At 36.4% G+C, this 27,971-nt stretch overlaps 1 protein-coding gene across 2 annotated transcripts in view; it reads left to right on the forward strand.

Moving 5' to 3' along the window:
* Positions 1–5,918: 5,918 nt before the first annotated feature.
* Positions 5,919–27,971, forward strand: part of LOC149541584 (uncharacterized) — a 67,858-nt gene continuing 45,805 nt past the window's right edge. For both annotated transcript variants that reach the window (XM_089796780.1, XM_089796781.1), the window contains exon 1: positions 5,919–7,062. In XM_089796780.1, the coding sequence (XP_089652906.1) occupies positions 6,183–7,062 (880 nt within the window). In that variant the 5' untranslated portion in view covers positions 5,919–6,182. The remainder of the gene's footprint in view (positions 7,063–27,971) is intronic.

The following is a 27,971-nucleotide window of genomic DNA, read 5'->3' on the forward strand; positions in this document are numbered from 1 at the left end:
GTGCTCGTGGATACTTAGAAATAGTGGTGATGTTGATTTCTCTTGGATTAGAGAAGTATTTGTCGAGACGGTTGACAATTTCAACAAGAACTTCAATGGGTATTCACCTAATATGGACTTGAGAGGAGATTGTTCTTAGATGAGTCTTGGTTGGAGAATTGGATATCTTCATGAGCATTCTCATTCCCCACTCTTGGTCTACTCGGCAATTTACTACTTGAGAGGTATAACCCATTCTTTCTCTCAAGTGCTTTATATTTATGCTTATCTTTCATGCATTTGGATCTCAAGTTACGATACATGGATTAGGTCTAAAGTGTTCATTTGAGAGATGGTTTAGCATTGGTTATCTCCTTGTGCATAGGTTGTTATGTTGATTGAGTTTAGGAGATGGTTTTATATTGGGCATATTCCTCAGATTAGGAATGGTTATTCCTTGAGTTGGGAATGATTTATAATTTTGATCTTCTTAGTACAAGCTTACATCCATAATTAGTTATATGGTATGGTATGGGTATTGTTGTGGCTTCTTGGTTGGGGTTTTATGAAGGAGATCTTACTTGGCACAATTTACATCTAGAGATGTGTGTGTAGAAGGACATGATACAAGTTATGATTTGCATGGTTTCTCTTTAGTTTTGGTTATTTTTTAGATGCTTGGTTTCACCTACGTTGGATTTGTGTTTGGTTGGAGATTGTGATCACTAGTCTGTGTTCATGTATGTCACATGAGAGATGGCACAATTATTCCTTTATCTCTTTTCTTTGTTGGTTATGGAGAACTTGGGAGAGTGTTGGAAATTTGTGACAAGAGTTATTCTTGTAGGTTATTGATTTATGTACTGTGGATGTCCTTGATACTACATGGATTCACTTCTTTGAGATGTTGTGAGTGGATTGGTTATAAATTTAACATTATCTTTTACAATGGGAGTTTCCTGGTGTATATGTGGCAGGTATTTCTCTTGAGACTTGTGATTGTATGTGTTAATGATGTGAGATTCACTTGGTATAACATTGGAGGTATGGATAGTTGGATGGGTTAACACTTACTATGTGTGTTATTTCAACTATGGAAACATGTGATTACCTTTGGATTAGATGTTTATGCTTGAGATTTTTAGTCGATACATGATTTTATGATCTTCTCATGTGACAGGTTGGATGACTCCTATGTACGTCTGGTGGTAGTGGCATAATAAGAGGTGTCTTCATTCATATTTGAGATGTTGGATACTTTGATTTTGTTGTAGGTATTAGGATGGAACACATGGTGTACTTTGATCCATGATGGTGGCTGTGCTACGAGAGATTGTTCCATTATTCATTTATGTGGCTATGGATTGACCCTATGCATTATATACAACAAGTGGGAGATTGTTGAGATTATGTGCATTGCACACATTGTATTATATTTTTATATTGTGTTATTTTATTTTATTATGTAATGTTGTATATAGATAGATATGCAACATGTAAAGATTCTCATGGAATATACTTGATGAGTTTTATTATAACATTGTGATAATATTTGATGTAATTATTTAATATTAGACATTTAATATGGAGAAAATATTAAATGTCCAATATTAAATGTGGGGTCAATGGGTTGGGTAGCACATGGTTTATGTGATACCATCTGGTGGTTTTGTGGGACTTGCTATTACGTAAGCAACCACAAAGGTAGTTGTAGATGTAAAACAAAATGACAAAAGGTGAAAAGGCAAGAGTCGAGTAAGACAAGGCTTGACAGGTTAGCAAAGAAAGCATTTGTGAAGGTTGGAAGCATGACATGGGATGTATGTATTCATGCTTGTTCACATGGATTGCTTAGTGGTGGCTATAGCTTTGAAGGCTTCCATGATTGTATTGCAATGGTGTTTTTGTTGAATAATACATGGTGATGGATGCTTTTGGAGGCTGCTTGTTTTCTCCTTCAATGAGGGTTTCCCAAGGTATATCTTGCATCACATTTTTGTGGGTATATTGTCTATTCTCTTGCATGTGGATTTCAATTTCTTATTTATTTCAGATATATTTTGGGTTATGTAGAAATGATTATATTCTTGGTTACAAGTTTCCTTACATCATATCCAGTCCATCTCCAACCTACAAAAAATATTTCAGACCCAATTACAAATATGTTTGGAAGATATGATCGATTCTTTCAAAACCTAAGGCTTTTGCCTTCAAGTCAATATGTACAAGAGTTAGCCTTAAAAATCAAAGTTAGAACCCTATAAAACTACTTTACTAGATCTAATAAGTGGTTGTGAAAAACAATACATGAGAAATTAAACTAACATGAAATCAAATTAAACTACTAAACTCAAAAAATGTATGCACAAAATATAATACACTTCTATAAATTCTTATACTCAAATGATCTCATGGAAAGAGAGACTTGAGAGGTGGGTTATAGTTTCCTATCTATGACATGCAAGAATCAAACATATGTGATGGGTCAACTCTCAAGATGAACCTAGTAGTGACTGTTGCAAGGTGCACCATAGACCAAAAGGTTCAACAACAAAAGCAATGATGCTAGTATCCAAGAATAAGTGAATGTAAATGCAATGCAAGGTAATCTAAGATGAGAATTCAAGATAATTTAAATGATATGAGAGTACAAGAAAATAAATCTAATGTAAGTACAATGAAAGTAAAAGACTAAACTACCATGTAAGAGCTAAGATATAATTATCACTAAACCAAGATTAGTGCAAAAATGCTTCAACAATGCAAGAATGCCAAGAGTGTGGTGAGTGCTCCAATGTAAATTCTGAAACATAACGATAACATGAGAGTCTAAGATTATGAAAGAGTCTCCTTATAAAGGAAAATTGATGATAAAGATTATGAGGCAAAATCCATGGTGGAGAACAAGTTTGATGTTGGCTTTGGTCCATAAGAATTTTGAGAGGAAAGATCACTAGTTATGTTTAAGAGGCAAAAGATGTATGGAGGAGAATAAGAGGGCAAAAGAAAGATTCCATTACCTTGGAAAATGCGCATTCATGTGTAGAAAATGCCTCTTCTTTTATTTTTAAGATAACTAATTCCTTTTATGTGCACACATAGGAGTAAAGTGAGATTTGTTAATTTTATTTAATTAAAAAGGGACACATTATTGTTATAAATAAAGACTTGGGATAAGAGGACCAAACCATAGATTTGATCAAAGATAAGTGATTGATAAATATGCAAAAATCGATAAAAATGGGTCTCATGTTCTAGATGGCCATTTTTGGGTGATTAGAATGATCAAATTAGACATAATAATTTATCTACATGCATATCCTACAATCACATCCTCTAACTCTCAAAATCCCACCTGAACCAAATTGATTTATCAAATTGCCATGTACTCTTCTTTCATACTTAGATAACTATACGCATTAGGTCTTCTAGTAAACTAAATTTAAAACATTTTCAAGAGTATATGAAGTAGTTACCATCAACGACAAGATACCATATCCTATCACTCTTGCCAACATGAATTATATGTTGTACATCTTGTACAGTATTCATAATGCATTACTTTGTTATTATGTGCATGATATTCCCAGGGCAACCTAGACGTATGTAAATATTTAGGAATATAATTTTAAGGGCCACTTCACATGTTGTACTGCAACATCGAAACTATATTCAATGTGGGATTCACATATTTTTTTGTAAGTGCCTAGTAAACTTTTTAAATGTGACTGGTGATACTGATATGATATGCCTTCAAAATCCACATGAGACACTTTTGGTCTAGAGCTATAAACTAGCGAGGCCACAAATGGTGGACATCATTCCCTCATTACAAAAAAATGTTCCTAATCACACTGGATCAACAAGGGCATAAGACTAGGGTGACAATGACCCAACGAGGGTTTGAACTTGGATGAGGACAACATCACCACCACTAGTTAACCAACACACTAAGTGATGAGCCCATGTGGGTTCAAAATTGGGATATTATATTGTATTGATTTATTATTAGGGAAAGTACCTTTATATAGTGAAAATCTATACCAAATATTAAATATGAGGTGGCAATAGTTTGTAATGCCATAGTACTAGTTAGTTAGTTTTATGTAAGACCACTTGTTTATTTTGTGGGAGTGTTTTTCTATAAAAGCAACCACAAGGGTAGTTGTTTAAGTTTGGTTAGTTGTTTATTTTATGTGCAAGGCTAAAAGCATCTATGAGGGTTTGAAGCATGACATGGGATGTTTGGTTACATGTTTGTTCACATGGAGTATTTGTTATTAAGAGATGTTCATGTCTCTATTGTAATCTTGCATTATTGAATAGTACATGGTGGATTAATACTTTTGGAGCTTGGATTTGTCCCTCAAGACAATTTCCAAGGGCATATCTTGTGTCACTTTTGATATGTATATTTTCTATTCTTTTGCATATAGATAACGAGCACTTTCGTGCTATTTTTCTCATTGCTTTTAACTAAATGTTCTTCTCATTATATGGTTACATATTTTCCATAGAGAGACCTTTTTATTTCTTTCCTCTCTCTCTTGATTTCTTTGTGTTTTTTTTGATAATTTTGTTTGCTCTTTTATAAATTATATTGAACATAAATATATATTAAATATTTATATAATAATTAATCTCATTCTAGATCAAAATATCATATGTAATAATAAATAAATACATTTAATTATTCACATTCAAATTCTAATATGATTTCATCAATTATTCTCAACCAATTGAACTATAATCATTTGCAACCAATTAAACTGTAATCGTTTCCTTTTTCTATGTTGTTCTCTACTAGCTTTATTTTCTACATTAGTTCCTCTTTTTTCCCCTTCTCCCTCTAAATTAATTTTAATGACATTCTTCTTCAAAATATTTATTACATGATATAAAATTGTATATAAAATAAATTGATAATAAAGAATCTAAAATAGAAAATACTATTGATAAACAAATACTAAAACTAATACATATTACCTAATAAAAAATATATTATTAAAATCAAAAGAAATAAGAGAAAAATAAATGTATATAAGAAAGAAGATTTTTTTTTTATAAAAATAATATATATTATATTCAATAAAAATAATATTATTAAAATTAACTCAAAGAAACAAATTATTTATAAATGTTTCTAAAAATGAACTAAAAAATATCAAGAAAATAGGAGATATCTTCCATAATATCAAATATTTATTAATTATATTAATAAGATATAAATATTTAATAATAAATGAAAGAGATCTATTCAATAATTAATAACATAATTGTGATAAAAAATAAATTATAATAAATTATATTAGATGTAAATTTTCAATAATAATAATAATATGGTTTTTGTGTTAGTTCAAATGATTGATAAGGTTGTGTAATAATGTGTAAGATTCAAATTCTAGTTTCAAAAGTCTATAAAATAATTTTAACCAATCAATTAAAGAAACTCTATGATCAAGAGTGTCTTAGTTGAAGTAATATTTAGATAGATGATCTTTCAAGAAGCTGGATGCTTCACTGTTGTGAGCATCACCTATATACAATTAGTAGAAAGTGTTTTGTTCATTCTCCTAAAGAGAGTTCTTCTAATGTACTATTCATGTCAATGAGTTTGCAAAGAGTGTTACATTCTATTCATTTTCATGAGATAAATTCTTGTGAACAATGATATGAATCAACATTTGATTAAAAAATTTCAAAATAATTTTTAGAATAAAACAACCATTGTTATAAAGTAGATTGAACCCAAGATCTCCCCATGAGAGGTTCTCAATTTACCAATGCATTCTAGGCTCTTGCCTTAAATAATAAATCTTTTAGCAATAAAACAATCATTAAATTATAACATCTTTGAATTTTATAAATTTTTTTTTTTTTGGGTAAATAATTAATGATGAAAATTAATATTAGGTCCTTCGAGGAGTAAAGGAAAACCGTGCAAACTCCGTGATTTTCCAAGGTACTAATAAAACCATGGAAAGAAAAAGATAAGGGCAGATAACATCTCTGTTCTTAATTATTGTCATGGTCGCTGACTCACATTCTTTCAAATTAGCTTTCGCTCGATTCTGGCTGGCCGACCAAACTATTCAGGCCTGCGGGTGGTTAAGCTACTTAAAAACTCTATTTCCAGCCACTGGGTTAATTTTATCCAAAGCCCTAGCTGCTAGGGTTTTAGTGTTGAAACCTAAATCAGTACAATGAGTGCTGCTTCACAAGATCCTATCTTGGAATTGCTTCAGCTTTTGCAGCCAAAGCTAGACGCCTTCAACAATTCTTTACCTGAACTTCGCAGAGAGAACAGCAACAAACCCGAAATCCTCGCGCTATGCAACGACATCCAAGCATACTTCAGTAAGCGCCACAAAGATCTTCTCTCCAGGTATGAAATCCTAAAGCCAAAAGAAAAAAATGAAAATACTATTAAAGAGGAACCCAGGATTGAGCCCAAGATGAAAGAACCAAGGAAGGAAGATGAAGACAATGAAGAAGCAAAGAAAGGAAAAGATGAATTTTGTGGATATTGGATACCTAAAATATTGCCAGTTACAGTCCCCAAAAAGATGCTTGCGCTCTGCAGGGGCTACGGGCAAGGGCTTCTAAAGTACCTCATCACCCACAAGAAAGAACACGGCAAGTTACGTAAACAGTTGCCCGCAGCCCTGGCCACGGTCAACCACGGAGCGTCTACTGTTCTTCGTGCAATGAAGGACTACGATTTCTCCAAGAGCGATACAATTCTCAATGATAGTAGGAAAACAATCAACAAAAAGATGTGCATTTCTATGTTGGAATGCCTTTTTCCTGTTTTGGGAAGCGACGAGAATGCGCCGGTTGGGACGTATGTCCAGGACATGGCGAGAGATATGGCCAAGGCATGGAGGGAAAAAATGGGGCTTGAGAAGAGCGTGGAGGGTGCGAGTAAGTTGGACATACAGGCATTTTTGCAGCTTTTGGCGACGTTTCGGATCGGAAAGGATTTTGAACAGGATGAGCTTTGTGAAATGTTGTTGCAGATTGTGTCCCTCAAAGAAAGTCCTGCGCTGGCATTGTTTCTTGGATTGTCTCCCAGAATGCCGGGTAAGTAGTAAAACTGCGCTCGATTTTGAACAAATTTTTTTATTTACAAGGGGTCTGATGGATGATCATGAAATAATGCACGTGAGATAGGTATGTCCTTGAGATTACTAATTTATAGTCCAACCCTCTCTTGGCCTTTCTGCCAAAATATCTGTAGACGTGGATCATGCTTCGTTGTACTCCATTGTATTATAACTTGACCTTACCTTTTCTTTGGATGGTTTGCAACCCTTTCTGTACAGTGTAGGTAATTTAAATTCATATGGATTAAGACAATTGTTAAATTGCAGCGTTCTTGGAAAAGTAATGGCTGTTTTTCAAGTCACATTGAAGCTAGATGCCGAAGTGGAGTATGGGATCCTTTTGATGTGTGCTTACAAGGGAGGGAAGATCCTTTCCAGTTACATTTTAGAATTTGTTTAAATTTTGTAATCTAAGATTTTATTCTTTTATCAATCTTGGGAGTATACCGACCTTGCCAATGTGAATATATCTGGAGTAAGTCAACCTTGTTATTAATGTTGGAGTTCACTGACCTTGCCTATCTACTTACAGTGCAATCGAAAAATCTGATTGATGTAGAGCACATTATGTTTGGTTACAAAATAATATTTGGCAACAATGATAGTCAAATGTTGAATAAATGAGTTATATTTGTCTTTTCCCGATTCATTTCTCTTGTGAGGTTAATGGCAGCCTTTGCTATAGTTTTGAGGAAGGCAAGATTATATTCACAAGACTTGTAAAGTCATGCCATTTTCCAATGTTATTCTAATGGTTATATGGAAACCTTGCTGCACATTTTGCCATTGCAAAATCTGGGCCTTTGCTATCTACTTTCTTTACAATGAGCCAGATTTGAACTTAGGTTTCTCTCTTTAGCCAAATAGGGAGTTACGACATATAGATGAGAACCCCATGATGGCCTATATTTTCACCATTCCAATTTTTTTGAAAAAATATTGTTAAAATCAGGTAGATATATGCAATTAGGGTTTTCATGTATTCTGTTGCAAAGTTTTTAGTAGAGAAACCCTAAATTGATTAGCCCATGCCTTAGGTTGTTTTAAAACTTGTATTCTTTTATGACTTAAGATTATGTTAAATGCTTGAACTATATTATTCAACTAGCCAAAAACATTTTATCCTATGGTTGACACTTTATCATTTCCTATGTCTTATATTTGAGCGGGAAGTCATAAGTCATAATAGGAATATTCCTTGTTCTTCCTTGATCTCCCGACTAAGTGTGAAGCGTAGAGTCGTAAAGGCTATGAACCACGTGTCTCAACTTTACACCTAAGACTCAAGCGTATCACCGCAAGTCTGTTTTGGTAAAGGTGGAAGTGTTTCCCGATCATACATTCCAAGAATTGAGCGTAAGGTCATAAGTCAAGATTCTTATGTCTATAAGTGAGTCCCGATAATACGAATAAAGGGAAAGTGTAAATACTTAAGTTGTGTTGCAAGAGTCATCCGATGATATGGCTAGGGTTAAAGCATAAATGTGTAAAAGGTAATTCTCATAGGGCATGAATTCATCTGATGTTACGATTAAAGGTTAAACGTAAGATCGTAAGGTAAATTTCAAGGTCTTTTGAAGCTATGACTAAAGTGAAGCATAAGATCAGAGGACCACTTTCAGGGGTAACATAAACAATTTTGATGCTACTATGAAATGATATTAACCGCTAATTGTAAGTTCGCGACTTCAAGGAAGATATTACAATTAGGGTCTCTGATTATAAGATAGACTGTGGAATGTAAGATCAGAAGGCTATGGTATCAAGGTTCATAGGGTTACGATGAAAGTAAGATTTCAATGAAGCGCAAGGTCAGAACCCTAACAAAACAAAAGTGCGTAAAGTGATTGCGCCAAATTGAGAAAGGACAAGGGTTTCTAACCAATCATAAATTTTGGCATAAAATAAGACGGCTTAGTTGGCTGTAAACATTGCCAAAATTCTGAAGTGACACTCCTATTGTAAATTTTGAATCCTCCTGCATCCAGACATTTAGTGGAGTAAAGGAAGTTGATGAAGCATGCGCATACATAAAGACATTCTCTGTGATCAAGAAAAATACTAGTTGTCGAAGTTAGAGAAATCGTTGAGTTGTAGAGTGTGTAGGCCATCAAATTGCTGAATTATTTCTTGTGAGTTTTAGAGTCCAAGGTTTATTTGTAGAAAAATTTTTGAAATGGGAGGTGAATAGGGACAATCCAAGGACGCGGAAGTAGTCCAAACATCAGCTTCAAAAACAGGCAAAACCAGATAGACAAAGTTGAACAAATATGTTGAAGAATGGGCTCAGTTATTACTTGTGTCATTGAATGCTATTTTAGAAAATGATCATGATTTCAGAGACCCATTTATGTATTGCAAAGATGCCATATGGTCAGACACAAATGGTACGAACTCTTCATGTTCTTTTACAGCAATAGATTTAAGAAGTTGCCAGCATCAAACCCATGGCAGAGGAATTTGGCAAAGCTCATATTCCTAGAGGCATATGTTGAGGTAGACTTGTTGAAGGCCCTTATAGCATCCTATAACCTTGCAACAAAATCCTTTCAAAAGCAGGATAGGAGCGTATTGAAGCTTTTGGGCTTGAAGGTTAGATGAATGTAGAGGTTGACATCCAAGATTTTCAGAAGAAGTTTGAAAGAAATGTTAGGTTTTATATTAGCAAAGTGATGATCCACCATATTCCATATGAGCTCAAGTCAGTTGGAGACATCCCAAATAAGGTGGATAAGATGCTACCAATAAACAAGTTTTGTAATTATATGCATAATACAATCTATGGCTTGCATAAGGCACTCGGGAGTGATGGTTCAGATATGGTGTATGTAGGACCTTACCTCATGGCTATGAATATTCAAGACCCATTCACAAATATTGAGTATGATTATGTGAAATATATCATTGAGAAAATGCAAGAACAAATTGGAGTTGCCCACAAGGGAGAATTTGGAAATTTCAAATTCCACCATTACTCACTGTTGATGCATATGATTCTATACAAGAACATTGGCTACTTTAGCACAAACTTCATGGATCAGGACTTCAGATTTTAATGGAGATTTGCCAGTGCAACTTTGGACCCAGGTATGGGACAGGCATTATCCTTACTCTAGCTCTCTGTCATTTTTCAATAATTTCAATTCTGTTGTTATGAAAATGTTAGGTGCCCAACAAGATAGGATTCCAAATAGTGTAAAGAGAGTATTGAGGCCTGCTTTTTCAAAGGATGATGCTAAATTAGATCATAATTGGTGAGATGCATTTTTAAATTTTTTTTTTTCTATTTTGAGACTTTATGATTGCCCCCAACCCCTACATATATTGGCAAGATATATACCTACTAGATTGGGGATAATGGAATTCTTGTGGTAACTCATCACGATGGATAGGGAGTATCTAGGCCCTAAGTTTCACAAAGGAACCTTCCTATGTAGATGTTTTAAGATTGGTGACTTTACAATTGGGAAGGAAGCCATTGACCAAATTCATGAATATTTGGGACATTATAATTTGTCTTCTGCTCCATATAGAATATATGCTCTTGAGAATGTAGTCAGGTCTGCCTTAAAGTAAATAAGAAATTACACTTTCCCTAACAACAAAGAAATGCCTCAGGAGGACATAATTAGAAATAATTTGATTGAGAGTGATGTAGAGGAGAGATTGAGAAAATTTGAAGATATTCAAAGGGTAGAGAGGGAGTTGAAGAAGAGTGACCTTGATTTTAAGGGTTTTTGCTTGGAAATTGCCTATCCTTTTAGGTTGAAAAGCTACTACAAAATTATTATTATATTATGTTTCAAATGCCACAGGACCCATTAGGAGAAGAAGACAGTAAACCTAGATTCTCCTGAGCCAGATGTAGTTCTAGAAGAAACAAAAGATCAGCCTGAGACATCTGTATGGGTAGCAAAGGGCAACAAGAGGCAAAAAATTGCCCATATGTGTGGAAAGATTAAAGACATGACATTGCAACTAATGCCTGGTAAGAGCCGATATTTTGCTGACATGAGGTAGAGTTTCCTACAAGAGAGAGTAAAGGCAGTTGAAAGTTCCTTGACAGAGTTGCAATTGGTTGTAGCAAGGTTGGATGATAGGATCATTCAAGTAGAAAAATCTTTAGAAGATGATGAATTTATAAATCAAAATAATTTAAAAGCTTTTGTACAAGGTTAAGCAAAGTGAATTGACACTTACATTGAAGCCAGGGGAGTCAGAGGAGAAAACCAAAGAACTCAATGAGAAATTGCTGGCATATGATCTTGACAGTGAAACCATGTCAGTAAGTGAGGCAAGAGACTTTGTACAAAGGAGTGGTATACTATTGGTGCTTGGATGGGATTTGGGAACAACATTTGTGTTGAATTAGATAAGAAGGTAGGAAAAATCAATTTCCTATGAAGCTTTTGGTGCACAGGGTTTACAAAGAGGCTTTGGTTTTAATATTGACAATAAGACTTTTAATATTGGCTGTGTGGAGCTTTGCTCTTGAAACAAATAAGCCTTGATTGATGGATGTACAAGATACAACTTAGGGCAGTGCAATAATATGGACATTGGATTCAACCATTGGTAGTGAGATCTCAAGTGCTTTGAAGCACTTTTGTTTCGTGGACGAGGCCAAGTTTGGACAGATTGAAGATCAACTTGCCCAAACTTTCAGAGAATACATTGATACTAGAAAATTGTAAAAAGAGTTGGAGGGCAGAGTACAAGAATTAGGAGAAAATTGCCTCTTTGAAGGAGCAACTCAAAGATCAAGAGGAAAGTAGAACTGAGATGAGGGCTGAAGATTTAGAAAAAAACAAATGAGCAAATTGCGCCAATGACTAAAGATAAAACAATAGAGATTGAACATGCAGTTGCTTTAGTGGAGACCGAAGCTCCACGATAGAATGATTTGTTGAAAGTGGACGTGCTGAAGGGAATGCTATACCACAGATTGGAAATATTGAAAAAGATATCCCAACAAGTTCACAGTGTTTTCATCTCCTTGCAAAGTGCAGAGTATGTGTGCAATGAAGCCTTGACATGGCTCTCCCCTATTTTTAATCAATGGGGTCCATACATCCAATTCTTTGATAGATTAATTATTTTGATGGCTAAAAAGTTAGAGTTCCTTGACAAATCTTAACAGTAAAAGAAGCCTTAGAAATGGTGAAAGAATTGATTGGTTTCTTTACAAGCAAGTCATAGGTAATCCAAGGTAAAGTGAAGATAATGAATGAAGGCATTGATATTTTAATTCTCCCCATTGATGATAATGAGAATAAGTTGAAGGATTGGCAAGAGTGGTCAACATCCTTTGTTCACATCATGACATTGGAAAAGGTTGCGACTATTTTTGATGGGGATGTGGATGACAACTTGTTCTATGATCTGATTGATTCTTTGTTCAAAATTGAAGTGGATATGAACATATTTGTAACAAAATCAAAGGCCATCACGAATGCCAGATGGAATAAATTTATTAATAATCTTGAAGTTGTTAGAGGAACTGAGTGGTCAACTAAGAGTGAAGTTTATGTGTGGGAAGCAGTTGTTAAAATCAAAGCCTTGCCCATGAGAAGTAGTTAGAACACAATTGATGAAGGTAGATAAAGATAAAATAGAGGAAGGACAAGAATCGTATCAGGGTATCTTACCTTTGCATTCACTTGTTGCGGATGCACCTACACTACAAACAAAGGCTATACCTGATAGGAAGATGCCAGCTGCCAAATTTTGAGCTACTTCCCAAATCAGTCTAGTTGTAGAGAATGTTTGTAAAACGGTATTTTGTCTTCTCAGTAACTTGTTTTTGAGTCATGTGATGACACGTGCCTTCCTAGATCTAAAGCTTGTTGCAATACTTATTCTATAAAAGGATTTCCAAGATTGGGAAGAAGGGTTTGAATTCTAACTATGTGGTAAATATTATCATTTTGAGTCGGTCTAGTATTCTGTGTTAAGTCTTGAAGTGTTTAAGCTTGTTTTCTATAGAAGTTTGGAGTTAATGAAAGACTGGTTTTAGTCTCACATTTTGTCATAAGTCTCATATGAGAAATATGTATCATTCTCAAAGAGATTAAAACAAGGAACGTTGTAGGATATCTATGTCGCAAAATTCTATCTCCATTTTCATGCTTTTATGATTTTGAGAATGAATGAACAAGTTTCATTTTATTCAAATGCAATTCAAGTGAGTTGTATATCATTTCAGTGTTGCTTTTAGTTCAAGGAATTAAGTAAATGCTTTTGTGGAATGATAGGTTCATTTTAAGTATGATAGGGATATCGTGAGTAGAGAATTTAGAGGTCAACTGTTGATACATTTAATTGCAATGGATTAAAGGCACTGGTCATTTAGTTGAAGAATCAAGCAAATCAGTTTTAGCTTAGCATGAATTAAATTTTACAAATCAAAATCATTAAATATTGTTGTTAAATCTTATTTGTTGTTCTCTCGTATTAATTTTAAATTTGTTAAATCAAAAACCAACACCCCATCTCAGTTCCATGAATTGAAAATTTATTGTTGTACACAAATGATTCTCATTTAGACACTTTCTTAAGATCTCTAAATTTGGGTAAAAGTCCAATTGTAATCATTAAACCACAACCTCACTACATGTTTGTTATACCGTGGAATTCATTAGAGTGAGAGGATCCGTATCTAGGTGCTAATGACTTAATTATATACCTTACCTCTACATAAAAGTAAGATGTTTCCAAAGATGCAATGTAAAAATACTGTGAACAATATTTTATAGCTGGCTTATTTGAATTGGCTATGCAATTCATGTTTGGTCACAAGGACAAGACATGGGGTACAAAATGTGATAGAAAGATATATATCTTTCTTGTTCTAACAAGGAGGTCTGAAATTGAGGAGCTCGTTGTGAGGTTTTTACACCATCGCTCCATTGGAGATGGGGACCCCTTGTTTTTTGTTTGGTATCAGTGGTAGCGGTCTTAATCGGCCTTGTTAGCGGTTCCTTGAATCTTTGAGCTAGAGAGAGGTAAGTTTGAGCAACTTTTGCCTTCTAATCAAACCAATGCATCTCCTAAGTGTAATATCCATTTCTTAGTCCTAGTAGCAAGAGGGTTTGAGATGGATATTTAGAGCTAGTTTGAGTTGTAAACCAAGGTCAACTATGTTGGTAAACATATTGTCCTTTTGATTTAACTCTTAAACGCCCAAATTTGTGAACAACATCTAGTTACAACAATCGAAAAGTTGTTTTAAAATGACTAACTTTCCTCTGAATTCCTAGGTAAAACTCCTTGTTGCATTGTGATTTGCAATGAATTTTGTTTTGCTTCTAAATATAAAATGGGGTGCGTTCTTAACCCGAGAACAGGAGAGGTAAACCAAGCTAGGCCTAAACAAGAACTAACTTAGGCAAGAGTTGTTATTTTAAGATTAGTTAAGTCTATGAATTCACACATCTTATGAACCCGTAAGGCTTAACGATTCAATAATGCATGCTAACTAAAACTAAACTTATATCGGCAAGAAACTAACCCCAGAGATGAAAGACTGACTTGAAAGAAAACACAAAAAGGATTTCTCTTGAACCTATGATAACAATACTATTATCTTCGGTTTGCTGCTTCGAAATAGGGAGTGAAACTCTGTTCATTTCTTGATTAAATTCAGATGAAGAGAAAACATAAAACTAACCTAAAACAGAATGGAACAGAAAATAATTGACACAAAATACCATTCAATTGTCTCTGCAACATCAAGTATTTCACACCAAAAATTAGCCGACCCCTTATTAATCTTTCAATCTAGTACATATAGGATTCCGAGATGACCATTATAAAAGGAACTTAAATCGGTTCATCTCCTTAGAAATGACAAATGGCAAGGAGCTAATTGGTCCATTACAATCATTACATCAAAATATGAAAGGGGCAGAATATGAATCACTTTGCCTTCTTTCCCTTTTTTGACTTTGCCTTATAGGCCTTGGTGGCGACAATGATTGGAATCAATTCTTCATGCCTATGAACATCTACATTAGTATATCTTAAGAGCCACTTAAAATGCTCACTGGCTAAATCTTTGACAACATTTAACTGATCTTGTATCTCCTCCATGGCCAAATGTACACACCCACCAAGTTTGTGGAGCTTGGAAACTCTATTTCGATGATTAGAAGATATCCTTGTCAAACCATCTAAGTAATTGGAGAAGTTATTTTGCATGACGGCTACTCTAATGATTCCCTTTCCTTGTCCACTACTCTGGGAATCCGTGTGTAGACCTCTTAAGAGTTCATAGTCTCTGTCTTGATCCTTTTTCACTTTGGCTTTTGTTTCTTTAAGTCCTTCCTTTGCCACCAGGATCATCTTAGACTTCAATTGCATGCTCTGAAGCCACTCAAATAAAGGCTCATCTCCCTTAGGCAAGATCTTTGCTTCCATAACCTCCTTAGCCTTCATATGGATAATCATCTTCAGAAAAGAGACACAATCTTCACTCTTAACTTTTTGTGGTGCCGGGGTAGCTCTATTTGTTGAAATGTTGTCCTCTGTTTCGAGCCTTAGTATCACATTGTCGATCTGTTCTATAATGGCGAGTCCCTCTAACTTGAGTTTCCCGCTCTACTCTCTACCGATTTGCTCGAAATGTTTATTTTCTTGGAGCTGAGAGATGAGTGCTTGGACATCAGTAGTAGTAGGATCACTAGTAATTGACATTCTGGAGATGCTTGCCAACAGGGTGACCAGTTGCTTGATAAAGCCATTAAGTTCATGGATTTCCGCATTCATTTTGACTTTTAATAATTTAAGGCTTTCAAGTTGTCCCTCTATTACATCATTTGTTGATTTCTATTAGCCAACCTTGGTGTCATGTCTGACCTCCCCGAGATCCACAGAATGTAGGGCAAAATCACTTGCAAACATATCTTCGATTCTTCATTCCTTTGTGGGCTTGGCAATTTCCATTGTCAAATGCCCTGTTTCAGGATCTTGTCTAAGAATGGACAAGGTCTTCTGCTTTTTGACTTTGCTCAGTGCTAATTCAGAGTGGATAGCTAGAGATGAAGTCTCTTTGTTAGGAGCTCCTTCATCTCTCCTCTTTCTTTCTCTGTCCAAGGTGTCCTCTAGCCATGAATTTGTGTCGATCACCTTGGAAGCAGTCCTAAGAGCCTCTATACTAAACATCTTTGTCTTGACCGGGGTGAGTATTTTTGTGGCCGAAGAGAAAGGATTCTTCGAGGCCTGTGAGATGAGCCTTGAAGAATTCGGGCCCTTCTCTGCCTTTGAAGTTCTTCTTTGTTGCCTCATTAGATTCAGTTGACTCACTCTCATTACTTCCACCATCGCCAAGATCTACTACTTGCACTTGAGGACTACTCGGAAGGAGTAGTACAACACTTACAGATAGGATTTAATTGCTATGAGGCGAGAGGGCAAGAGTGATTGCACTATCTTTTAATTCCTTCGCCTTCTTCTTAGCCTCTGTTGGAGTTCTGATCATCAGAAGGGAGCCGTCTTGACAAGTTCTAGCTAGCGGAATGCTTTAGTTGGGAGGTTGATCACCTCCATCTGATGGTTGAGCTGGACCTTGGGTAATGGCCAAGGTTGCACCTGATGTGCCACCCTGGGAGGAAGAAGCCGCTACAACCTTTAGGGAGGCTTGAGTGGATGTGCTTTTGCTCTAACTCCTAACTGTGGTCCATTTGACCCATTTTCTAGTCCTTTTGTAGATTTGAGCCATCATTATATCTAGCTCTTCCTCAGAATCTTCATAAGACTCCGAGCTTATTGGATTTCCTCTTAGCTTAGTTAGGTAAGTATTGCTATACATGTTTTGACCATCATCCTCTAGTCCTTCCACATCAATATTGACTTTTTACATTTTCACCTAATTGATTGTTAGTTTGGCGAAGGCTCAATCATAGCTCTCGAACTCGTTCTTGCAATCGGCCTAGTAGTCCTCAATGGTGGTAATGTGCTTGATTACGCTTCTAGTTTGCAAAACATCCCTTGCGTACCCATTTGGGTCGAACATGGGCCTCAAGACTTCGTACATCTCCAATTTATACTTCATTTCAAACACCCTCAACATGTTCTTGGCATCCGAATGGGTGTCACAGCTGAAACCCCCCACCTTCATGGGGAATTCGTACCCTTTCTTCTTCAGATTCCCACTCAACATGTTCACTTGAATGGCCTGTCACATGATCTCGATCAGCACGATCAAGGATATCTTGGTAACTTCAAGGGGAAACCATTGAAAACTGCAAGATGCAAATAAGAAAAGGATGAGAATTAGATGAACTAACTCTTAAATTGTCTGATGGTTGCCATGGCTTCAGGATTGAATCTCCTTTCTGGACATCCCTGTAGGTCCTTGCAAATCCTCATAGTGAATGCATCATTAACTTTTACATACTTTTCCAATTGTAAGCATGGATAAAACTCATAAGATTTCACATCATCAAGAAAATTTTCCGCTCTTGGGAGGCCTAGCTATAGTTGTAATGAGGCCAACATATAGATGAGGAGAGAGGACATATAGAATGTATTGTAAAATTTTGCAGCACGGAGAGCATTAGACAAAATTTCGCTTACCTCACGAGCCCAATCAATATATTAGGTGTCAGAGCAGATGACTTGCACTAAAAAGAAATATTGCTCAAAGAAATTCAAAGCTTCTACCTCACCTTTCAATCTATGTAGGAGGACCAAGATATCAATGATCTTTGGTTTGAGGTTGGTCCCAAACAAGGTCTTAGGAACCTTACTCTTGGCACTCCGTGGTTTTTGGAACCATGTTTGCATGATTTCTTTCCTCCAGATCATCTTCTTTGTGGAGAACCTGGAAACGACTCCTCTGAAGGTTAAATCTGAGAATTCCTCTCGTTTTGGTACTCTTAGGCAATTCACCACAGTTTGCCTGTCGATTGAAATCAACACTGTGTTATCCGATAGTGCAATCTTCCTTGTCTTTGGGTTGTAATGGTGTATACATTTAGAGATCAACTCCGGGGCTTAAACTACAATCGAAAAACCAGCTGTCTTGACCAACCCATATCCTCAAAGCTTCTCAGTGATGGAATGAATCCATTCAGACTAAACTCTCTTTTGAAAATCCTCCATGTCGTAGAAACGAAGAGAGGTATCTACAAAATTTTGCAATTGAGATTTGATTCTGTCTAACCTGTCAAATCCCGCAAATCTGGTTGCCATTGTTTTGAGAATGAGATTTGAATTAAGAAAGTGAAAGGAATGGCTAATGCAACAAATACTGGCCTTTTGAAAAAGTTATGCACATTAATAGGATAGCAGTTCAAAGAAAAAGCGGTATTTATTCAATTGTTTATGTTTCCATATATATTTTAGCCTCGATTCATCTGTTAATCTTCAGAATTTGCACCACATGAATGAATTGAAGGAGATATCTGTTGAAATAGTAAATGCGAGGGTTTAATGGATAACTAGGGGTCTTTTCATTGTTCCGTTGGCTCAACGGTAACTTTATATCTCCCCATAACTTACTTTCCTGTTTTCCTTCAAGTTTCGGGAAGTTCCCAATAGAGTACTCCGTGTGAAAATGGCCGCTAAGTTGAATTATGATCATTAACTCTTTTTCATAATGGTTAGATTCTTTTTATTATCATTCTGAGACATTTTATGCACAAATTGGGGATCCAACTTTATCATCGACTTGATTTTCTTTGGAATTCGGGAAATTGTGTTCATGGGCTGAAAACTCGCCTAGGAGAAGACAATTTCTATTTCTCCGCCAACGTTTCCTTTCTTAATTGAACTTTAGACCATTGTCCTTCTTGGGATCGGAAATGTCTAAGTGAGGTGCATAGATTCTGTAGGAGCCCGCTTATCGCTTCTTTTCGCTCTAAATTGCCATTTTGGAAAGCCCACTTATCGTTTCTTTTCACTCTAAACTGCCATTTTGGAAAACCAACTTCATGGGTTGAAAACTCGCCGAGGAGAAGTTTGTTCTGAGTTTTCCGTCGGGGACAATTATGATAGCCATGACGAATCTTAACATTTTCTGAAGTCATAATCGCAAAGTGAGCATTGATTTGCCACAAGATACCTTGCTATTTTCGTGTTTTTGATCCATGTGTGTCATTTAGTGCCTTTTGTGGGAAATCATCTTCATGAGTTAGAAACCCGCCGAGAAGTTGATTTCCGATTTTTCGCAAGCTTCTGTTTCTTTTGAAAAAGTGATAGGCCGAAAGCAGCTATAACATGTAATTGATCATTGAATGAATAACATGAATCTCCATCAGACTAGGCACTAACCTCTACTAGTAAGATCACTTCGACAAAATGAAGAAGCACCTGTCTATGAAATGGGGAGAAGGGGAAAAGGAGAAATCCGATGGAGACTTGTTCCACCTAAGAGGGATTAGACCTAGACTCAAACACGACCAAGAACTCGCTCATCTCACTATAACACAAGTATTCACTTTTCACTTTTGCTAATTGATTTAGAGAATGAAAAGTGGGGCAACAAACTAATAAAGATTCTTGGGTTCAATTGGGTGTGTTTGTTATTTCAGATGGTTGGAAAGATTGTAGAAACCGTCCATGGATCAATGTTGTTGTTGTATGCCCTAAGGGGGCAATGTTCTTGAAGGCAGTTGATTGTGGAGGGCAAGTGAAAGGTTCATAATTTATTTCACGCATTTTCATTGATGCCATAAAGTTAGTGGGTCCTGATAATGTTGTCCAAGTGGTCACGAATAATGCAAAAGTTTGTAGGGCTGCAGGGATAATTGTAGAGTCTAGATATGATCATATCTTTTGGACACCATGCATCGTTCACTCTCTCAATTTGGTGATGAAATCAATTGGCACTGAAATAGATTGGGTGAAAAAGATATATGAGGAAGTTGAAGAGATTCAAATGTTTGTGACAAATCACCACATGTTAGAAGCAACTTTTAGGAGTTTCTTGAACTTGGAATTATTGAAGGTAAATTTATAAATTTAATATTCACTTATATGTTGTTTACGTTAACATGTGTTAATTTTAAAATGTATTACTAACTTGAGTTTAACATGTTCTTAGGTTGCTGAAACCCACTTTCCCTCTCACACAGTCTTCTTGAGACGACTTGTGAAGGTAAAGGGAGCATTGAAATAGATGGTCATTAGCACCCAATGGGGCATTTGGAAGAATTCCAATATAACAAGGGCCTTAAATGTGAGAAGAATGATACTAGATGAGGATTGGTGGGGTCTTGTGACTTATGTGTTGGAAATCATTGATCCAATAATGACAATGCTTCGCTTTGCAGACAGTAATGAGCCATGCCTTCAAGATATATATGATTCCACGAACACTATGTTGGAAAAGGTTAAAATGGTAAGTTCTATGCTCTTTTACAATTGTTTATTTGAGAGAGATCTAGATTCTAAAGTTTAAATTGAAATCATCACTAATTGTAATCATTATTCATATCTCATATCCCAAGTCATACAGAGGAGGGAGAATGATCCTCTAGACACCTTTTACAAGATGATGGAAGCAATTGTTCATCATTGATGGAACAAGATGACCACACCTTTGCACTTCCTCGCATATGCTCTATCCACGAGGTACTGTAATGCTTATCAAATGCTTGTGTTTATGTTATCCAATGTTTGTGCAATTGATAATTGATAATGTTCAATTGTATTACGTTATCCCCGTGTACTATAGTGCAGATATACTTCGCCTTCCAGGTAGAGTTCCACTATTTAGAGATGCAGAGGTTGCAAATGGGTATAAGAGGGTATTAGCTAAAATATTCCAAGATCCAGAAATTGGGGCAGTTGTGAGGAATGAATTTGCTACCTTTATCTCAGGTTATAATTTTCACTCTATTGCTATAGAAGACCAAAGCAGGATGGATGCCATTAAATGGTGGCACCTTCATGGGCAAGACTTTAGGTACCTCCAACCTCTTGTCAAAAAGATCCTATCCCAAGTAAGTTTGCAAAATTTAACACCTAAAGTTGATTTCTTAAGCTTAAAGTTAGCATTTTCAATTCCTTGAATTTATCTTGATTGTTGTATTGATATTTTTTAAGTTTTTCTAGGTTGCTAGCTCCTCTGTAGCTGAGCGGAATTGGAGTACTTACTCCTAAGTTTGTAAAATTTAACACCTAAAGTTGATTTCTTAAGCTTAAAGTTAACATTCTCAATTCCTTGAATTTATCTTGATTGTTGTATTGATATTTTTTAAGTTTCTCTAGGTTGCCAGCTCTTCTGTAGTTAAGTGGAATTGGAGTACTTACTCCTTTATCCATTCGGTCAAACACAACTGGTTGGCTGCAAAAAAAGTAGATGACCTTGTGTTCATTCACAACAATTTGCGCTTGTTGTCACGGAAGGATCCTAAGTACAGGAAGGGGCCTAAAAAGATTTGGGGTGTAGCACCCGAGACTCTTGATTTAGATATGACCATCCAGGATCTTGCTAGATCCACTTTGCTTGATGTGGATGATGAGGAGGAGGATTATGAGATCACAATCCCCTCTAATACTAGCGGAGCTGGTTTAGGTTCCTCTGGTGATACAGATATGGAACTTGAATCTCATCAGTACCCCTCTTATGCGGATTTTCTTGAAAATCCATTTGATTATCAAAGAAAAACCTTTAGTCGTAGATTCTTGACTCTTTGACTCTTTTATGAGTAAATCATGTTACAAACTTTAAGTTTAATAATCTATACTTTGAATGTTACAAACTTTCACTTTTAGTAATTCAATGTGAATGTGTTGATTTTCTTTATAATCATGAAAATAGATCATCAGGTATACTAGATTCATAGATGCGTACTAGAATCATAGATTCATACTATGAAACGATTTAGTTTTAGAATTATGTATATTTCTTTTTTTTTTTTTGGTATGTGTGTACACACACCCACACCCACACACACACACACACACACGAATCCTCCACAAACCATAATTGGGAAAACAAAAAAATCTCGAATCCACGGATCCAATTCACGTGCCCGAATCGGATTCGTTTCGCGAATCGGCAACTAAGTCATTAACAAGTTGTGCAGGATACACTGTGTTATGAAATGACAGATCAAAATGCTGATTGGTATTGTTTTGGGGCATGTCTCATGTAGAGCCGTGTCCCTACGTGAATCAAGTTCATGCATAGACATGTCTCTGTGAGAGGCATGCCTCTACATGAGTATATGTAATGATCTGAAATGTATCTTGGAATACACAAATGGACAAGTGTTATTACAAGTTACAGCAGAGATATATATCATACCTTCTCAAGTGGAAACCAATATATCCTTCCTTTGGCAACATTGTTCTCTCATATAGATCTACTTCATTACATAGATATTCACATTAGTTATAAAGCGACTAGAGTATCTCATCAAATGCTACTCTAGTTTTATCAGTAGGAATTGGGCTCATCATACATCTAGGAAAGAAAAAATAAAATTAAAATCGTTCAATCCAAAATTTGATCTATATTTAACAACATGCTTATAGAAAAAGTTCCCACCAAAGGCTCCAAGTTTCATGCATGAAATGACATCTAATATTGAAATGTAAATAGTAGACATATGAGAATTTTATAACTGAGCTACTAAATAGTAAACAGTAAACATAGAAGTCCAATTCCATAATCAGTTGTCCATAATAATCATTATATCAAGCAACCCAACAATAGGAAAGGAGAAAAGAATGGGAAAAAGTTTAAACAGCAAGAGATAATGGAAAATGGGCATGGCTGCAAAACGGGAAGGCCCATGTTAATGACAAAATAACATAGGATAAATAGGAACTATTGCCCACCCAAGACTTCTTAACTGTTGTTAGCTGGAATTGTAGAGGATACGTGGAGGAGAGGACCTGGGTTAGGGTCCATAGCAGGGGACAAAGACATTATCCTACTCACAGAGACACATGAACACGATGGCTGCAAGGTTCAGGAGTTTGAAGGTTATAGGAAAATCTCAGTGTGGAATGAAAGGACAGAAAGTGGTAAAGGGCACAGAGGCATCACCATTTTGATTAAAGAAGCACGGGGCAGATTTATTAGCACAGAGAAAGAAGTTGCAAACAACCAATACATCTGGATAAAAATAACAGAAAATCAGGTTTCTATTCTGGTGGCAACATGCTACTTTGCACCTAAAGGATCACATTTCTACAAGAAGAAGCACCTAGATCACGAAGACCCGTTTGCCTTGCTCAAAAAGGACATTTCTACATTTAGCGCCTTAGGAAGATGACTCTAATGCTAGGATAGCAAATAATCAGATTCTCAATCTTGAAAGAGGGTACAGAGAAAATAATGATCCGATATGGCTAGAAGAAGAGGGGCCCCAACATTGGGAGAGGTCATCGCAGGATGACAAAGGCAAGGTCAATCACTTTGGGGCATAATTACTGGGTGTCTGCTGCCTTCACAACATGGTCATTTGCAATGGGGTGAGGTAATGGCCTAATTCACGATGCATCACTTGCAAAACCTACAATGGACAAAGTGTAGTGGATTACATCATTCGCTCTCAAATTACACCTCAAAGATATTGGAGTTTGAGATAGGGTAATGCCCACTCGGCCTAAACTCGGACCACAATCCGATTTCTCTCAAGCTGGCACCTCACATAAAAGATCAACAAAATGTTCGACAAGTGTACAAGGAAAGAAAAGATCCTTCGGCTGGTAGGATCCTAATGAAACAAGAAAATCAGGAAATTTTCAGAAACTCTCGCAGTAGGATATCTACCAATCAGCAAAAGAACTCAAATACTACCACACAACATCATGTGGACAAGGATAACCTTGTTCTGATTATCAACAAGGCTCTCGAGGAATGTAAAAGATCTAAATCCAAAAGAGGCACTAAGAATACATTTTCGATTAACCCGTGGTTTCATGATGAATGTAAGAGAGCAAAAGGCAAAAGGATAATGAAAAAAATAAGGAGTATATCAAGTTGCTAAGACGAAGGAAGGAACAATATGTGATCTTAAGATGACTTGAACTGATTAACCTCGGGAAAAATGGCCCCAAAAAGTAATGGAATGAGCTTAGACAGAAAAAGAAGCAGTTAGAGAATAACATAACCGGAACACAATGGCTGGAATATGCCAAAGCGCTCTATGAACGCAAGCAAGAGCAACATGATACCCTAGTAACTATGCACATGGAAGATCTATTTAGCATTGATGATATCATTCAAGGCATAAGGAGGTTAGCAATAGGTAAAGCGATGGACATTGATGGGCTTCAAGCTGAATATTTAAAATGGGGGGCTGATTTGCTTGCACCTCATATGAACTGCACCTTTAGGCTTTAACAACGCCAATGAGGAGGGCTTCCCCTAAAATTGGATGACCAGTGTAGTGGTCCTGATCCACAAAAGCGGAGGCACAAACAACTCCTCTAACTATCGGACCATCATGATTAACCCTCTTCTCTGTTAGCTATTTGGAAGCATGGTAGAACGAAAAATCAGCAAATGGGCTGAAATAGAGGAAAAAATAGCAAAGGGACCAGTGGGCTTTATACCGAAACACTCCACTATTGATCACGGGGCGACTCTTAGATACTTAGTTGAGAAAATATGGGATACCCTAGGGGATGAGGCTTTTTGTTGTTTTGTGGACTTCAAAAAAGCCTTCGACACAGTACCTCATCACAAACTTTGGAAACGAATGGAAGAGCTGGGAATACCTATGGTGCGAAGGACAGCAGTACACAGATTATGAGCTGGTTAAGGCCAAAAGCAGAACTATGGATGGATTAGCAGAATGCTTTGGCAACGACATAGGGGTCAAACAATGGTGCCCACTATCATTGACAAGTTGGAAGCATGGTTAGATAGCACTAGTGGCGAGGGGGTCCAGCTAGCCAGTTATGTAATAAAATTACTGTTATATGCGGATGACCTCATCATTATTGCCAAGACAACCAATGGTTTGAGAGAGCACTTGAAGGTGTTAGAAAGCTTTTGCCAGGAGGTGGGTATGGAAGTTAACACTAGCTAAACCAAAGTTATGATCTTCTCATTGAAAAGAAACAAAAGACCCCCAGACACTTTTCTCTTTAAGGATAACCCTTTAGAGATTGTGAGTGAATACAAGTACTTGGGAATAGACTTCCAGAACAAACTCAGCTGGGAAATGTGCAGATCCAAGAGGATTCAAGGAGGTTAGAAGCCGCTGTAATCTTTACAGAATAAATGTAGGAATGCAAAACTTTGGGATTGGAAGACAAAGAAAATATTATTTGTGTTGCTTGTCACACCAGTGATCTTGTATGGATCAGAAATGGAGACAAGTTGAAAGAATACAAAAGCACCTTAACTTCAGCAGCCTTAAAATCAAAACCTCGGTGCCTTACGAGATATTATTAGCTGAAGTGGGTGCCTTCCCTTTGGAAGTTGTTGCAATGATCCGACTGTTATGTTACTTAAAGAAAACACAGAGCATGGAAAATCATTGCTGGCCTAAGCTAGTCACTGAAGAAAAGTTAGAAAAGAGAAAAAACACATGGATGAAGGAAAACAATAAATGGATGCAAAAATGGGATGTCAACATTCATAGTTGCCCAGATGGTACGGAAGAAATCAAGAAGTTTGTTCGCGAAACATTCCGTAACATCATGTGGACAAGGCACATGGGGAGGAAAAAAGTTCACTATATTAAGGAATTTAACCCCAACGCATGTCACAAGGAAAAGGTGTATCTATTCGCAACCATTAAGTGGAAGGCCAAAATGCTTATAGCCCAGCTTAGAACTAGCTCCCATGAACTGAGATGCGAGACGGGTAGATGGAAAGTGCCAAAAGAAGAATGGGAAGATAGGACATGCCTATTCTGTGACATGGGGGCAATTGAGACAGAACATCACTTTGTCATGGACTGCCTGACATACAGCGACATCAGATCCAAATACTTAGAGATGCTGGAAAACAACAGTATGGGCCACCTCTTTGATGAAAAGCAACTAAATAAGACAGCAAATCTGATCATCAAAATAGACCAAAGAAGAGAAAAATTAGTCAAAGGACTACAGTTGGAGTAGGCTAGTTGTTAGCAGTCACATAGGCTGCTTTGGCCTCGTCAACGTTATTAAAATCCTTCATTCATTCATTCAAGCTATAAGTAAATATATGCTGTCCATAAACAACACATGATAGGTCTAGGAATCTTAATCCAAATTAGAACTAGACTAGAATATGAGTTACTGCTAGGTTGAGAACTTCCTCGACCAATGGAGCCCCAAGCAATCTTGGAGGTGTGTCATCTTCCTTAATCTGCATAGCATCTCTGGGATTGACATCCCAACATAAGGCACTGCCCCAATAATACAGACTCAGCAAGAATTCTATCTGTTTTGTTAAACCTCAGAATTTGCAGAAGGATCCAATGGTGGTGGCACATTTCCAGAACTGGGTGCAATATTCCATATTCTTCTTTGAAATCCTTGATTGTTTCCTCTAAAACCTTGCTTTCTTTGATTTCCAGCTTGATATGCTTGATTGTTGTTATTTTGATTATTGTTTTGGTATCTTTGGTTACTTCTTTGCATGCTGTGGATTTGGTTATTTTGATTCTGCAAGTATGTGACCTTGGTTGATAATTTTTTGACTTGCTTAATCAATTCCTTCATCTCTCCTTCTTTTTCTTGAGTTTTTGTGATGCTTTGCAGATGAACTGGTTCTGATGATTGTGCTTGCAGAAGAGGTGCTCCAGGATGTACCACTATATGATTGCCAAGATCTGGATAGGATTTATCACTGGAGTGTGACCAGCCAGTGCCTGATTGATTCTTGTTGTTTGATTTGGCATTGCTGTGTTTCCTAAATGATCGAGTTATCCAGTAATATTTATGCCTAAATCTGTATTGAATTTTATAGCTTTGGCATAAGCTCCTTTCAAGTCAGTTGGAGCTAGGTTGGCTATTCTTACAAACATGGATGTGAGACTATCCAAGGCTGCATAATAACTGAGTGAGCTTCTGTGTCATCCAAGTGATATGGATCATGTAGTCACATGTAAGCCTTGTGAACTTGTTGTTAAAGGAACTGATTGGTTCATTTTTCTGTCTCTTTTATTCAACACATTGTATATATAGTTCAGCTGGGCTAGTAGGCAATCTGAACCTGGCTAGGAAGGCATCCTTTATTTGTTGCCAATCTTGAATTGAATTTATCAGTAAGTACATACCAATTATATGCTTCTTCTCCTAAAGAGTAAGGAATTATTTGACTAGTAACATCTTCATGCTGAATATTTATTTTTTGGAGTATATCTTCGAAAATTTTGATTTGTTTGTCGACAATCTGATTGATATCACCAACCTAAAATTTGGAACAAAAATGTTCCAGATTCTTGGGCATGTTATAATAATTGGTGATCATTGTAAGAGATGCATTTTATGGATGCCATTGTGCCATTTGTTACGTTGGCTTGAGGTCCTACACTGGGTTGAAGTAGAACTTGATTGAGTTGCTACATGGATTAGAATTCTGGGTGGTTGAAGTGGGTATAAATTGGAAATTTCTTTTCCACTTGGTGTCTCTTCGCTTGATGATTCTGTTTCTTTGTTTGAAGGAACTGTCTTCTTCTTTTACACAGGCTTGGTAGGTAATTCCAATTACACAAATTCTTTTGATGAGCTTGGAGCTGATCTAGTGACTTTGCAAAATTCATCTGGTGAAAAGGAATAGATATGATCCAGTGTGTTTTTCGTCAATTTTGCTGAGGCTGTGCAGGAGTTGCCTGAGGAACATGATTTCTTTGTAAAACAAGTGCCCAAGGAAAAGCATCTTGAAGGCATTACACTTTCTCATTTTTGTCTAGAGGGAACTGAATTTGCATATGCTCAATTTTGCATTGTGGATGTTGAATTTGTAGCTGCGATAGAGGCTTC

The sequence above is a fragment of the Cupressus sempervirens genome, chromosome 8 (genome assembly GCF_028749045.1).
Source record: "Cupressus sempervirens isolate cs-2001-9-10 chromosome 8, ASM2874904v1, whole genome shotgun sequence".
In the NCBI taxonomy this organism is placed as follows: domain Eukaryota; kingdom Viridiplantae; phylum Streptophyta; class Pinopsida; order Cupressales; family Cupressaceae; genus Cupressus; species Cupressus sempervirens.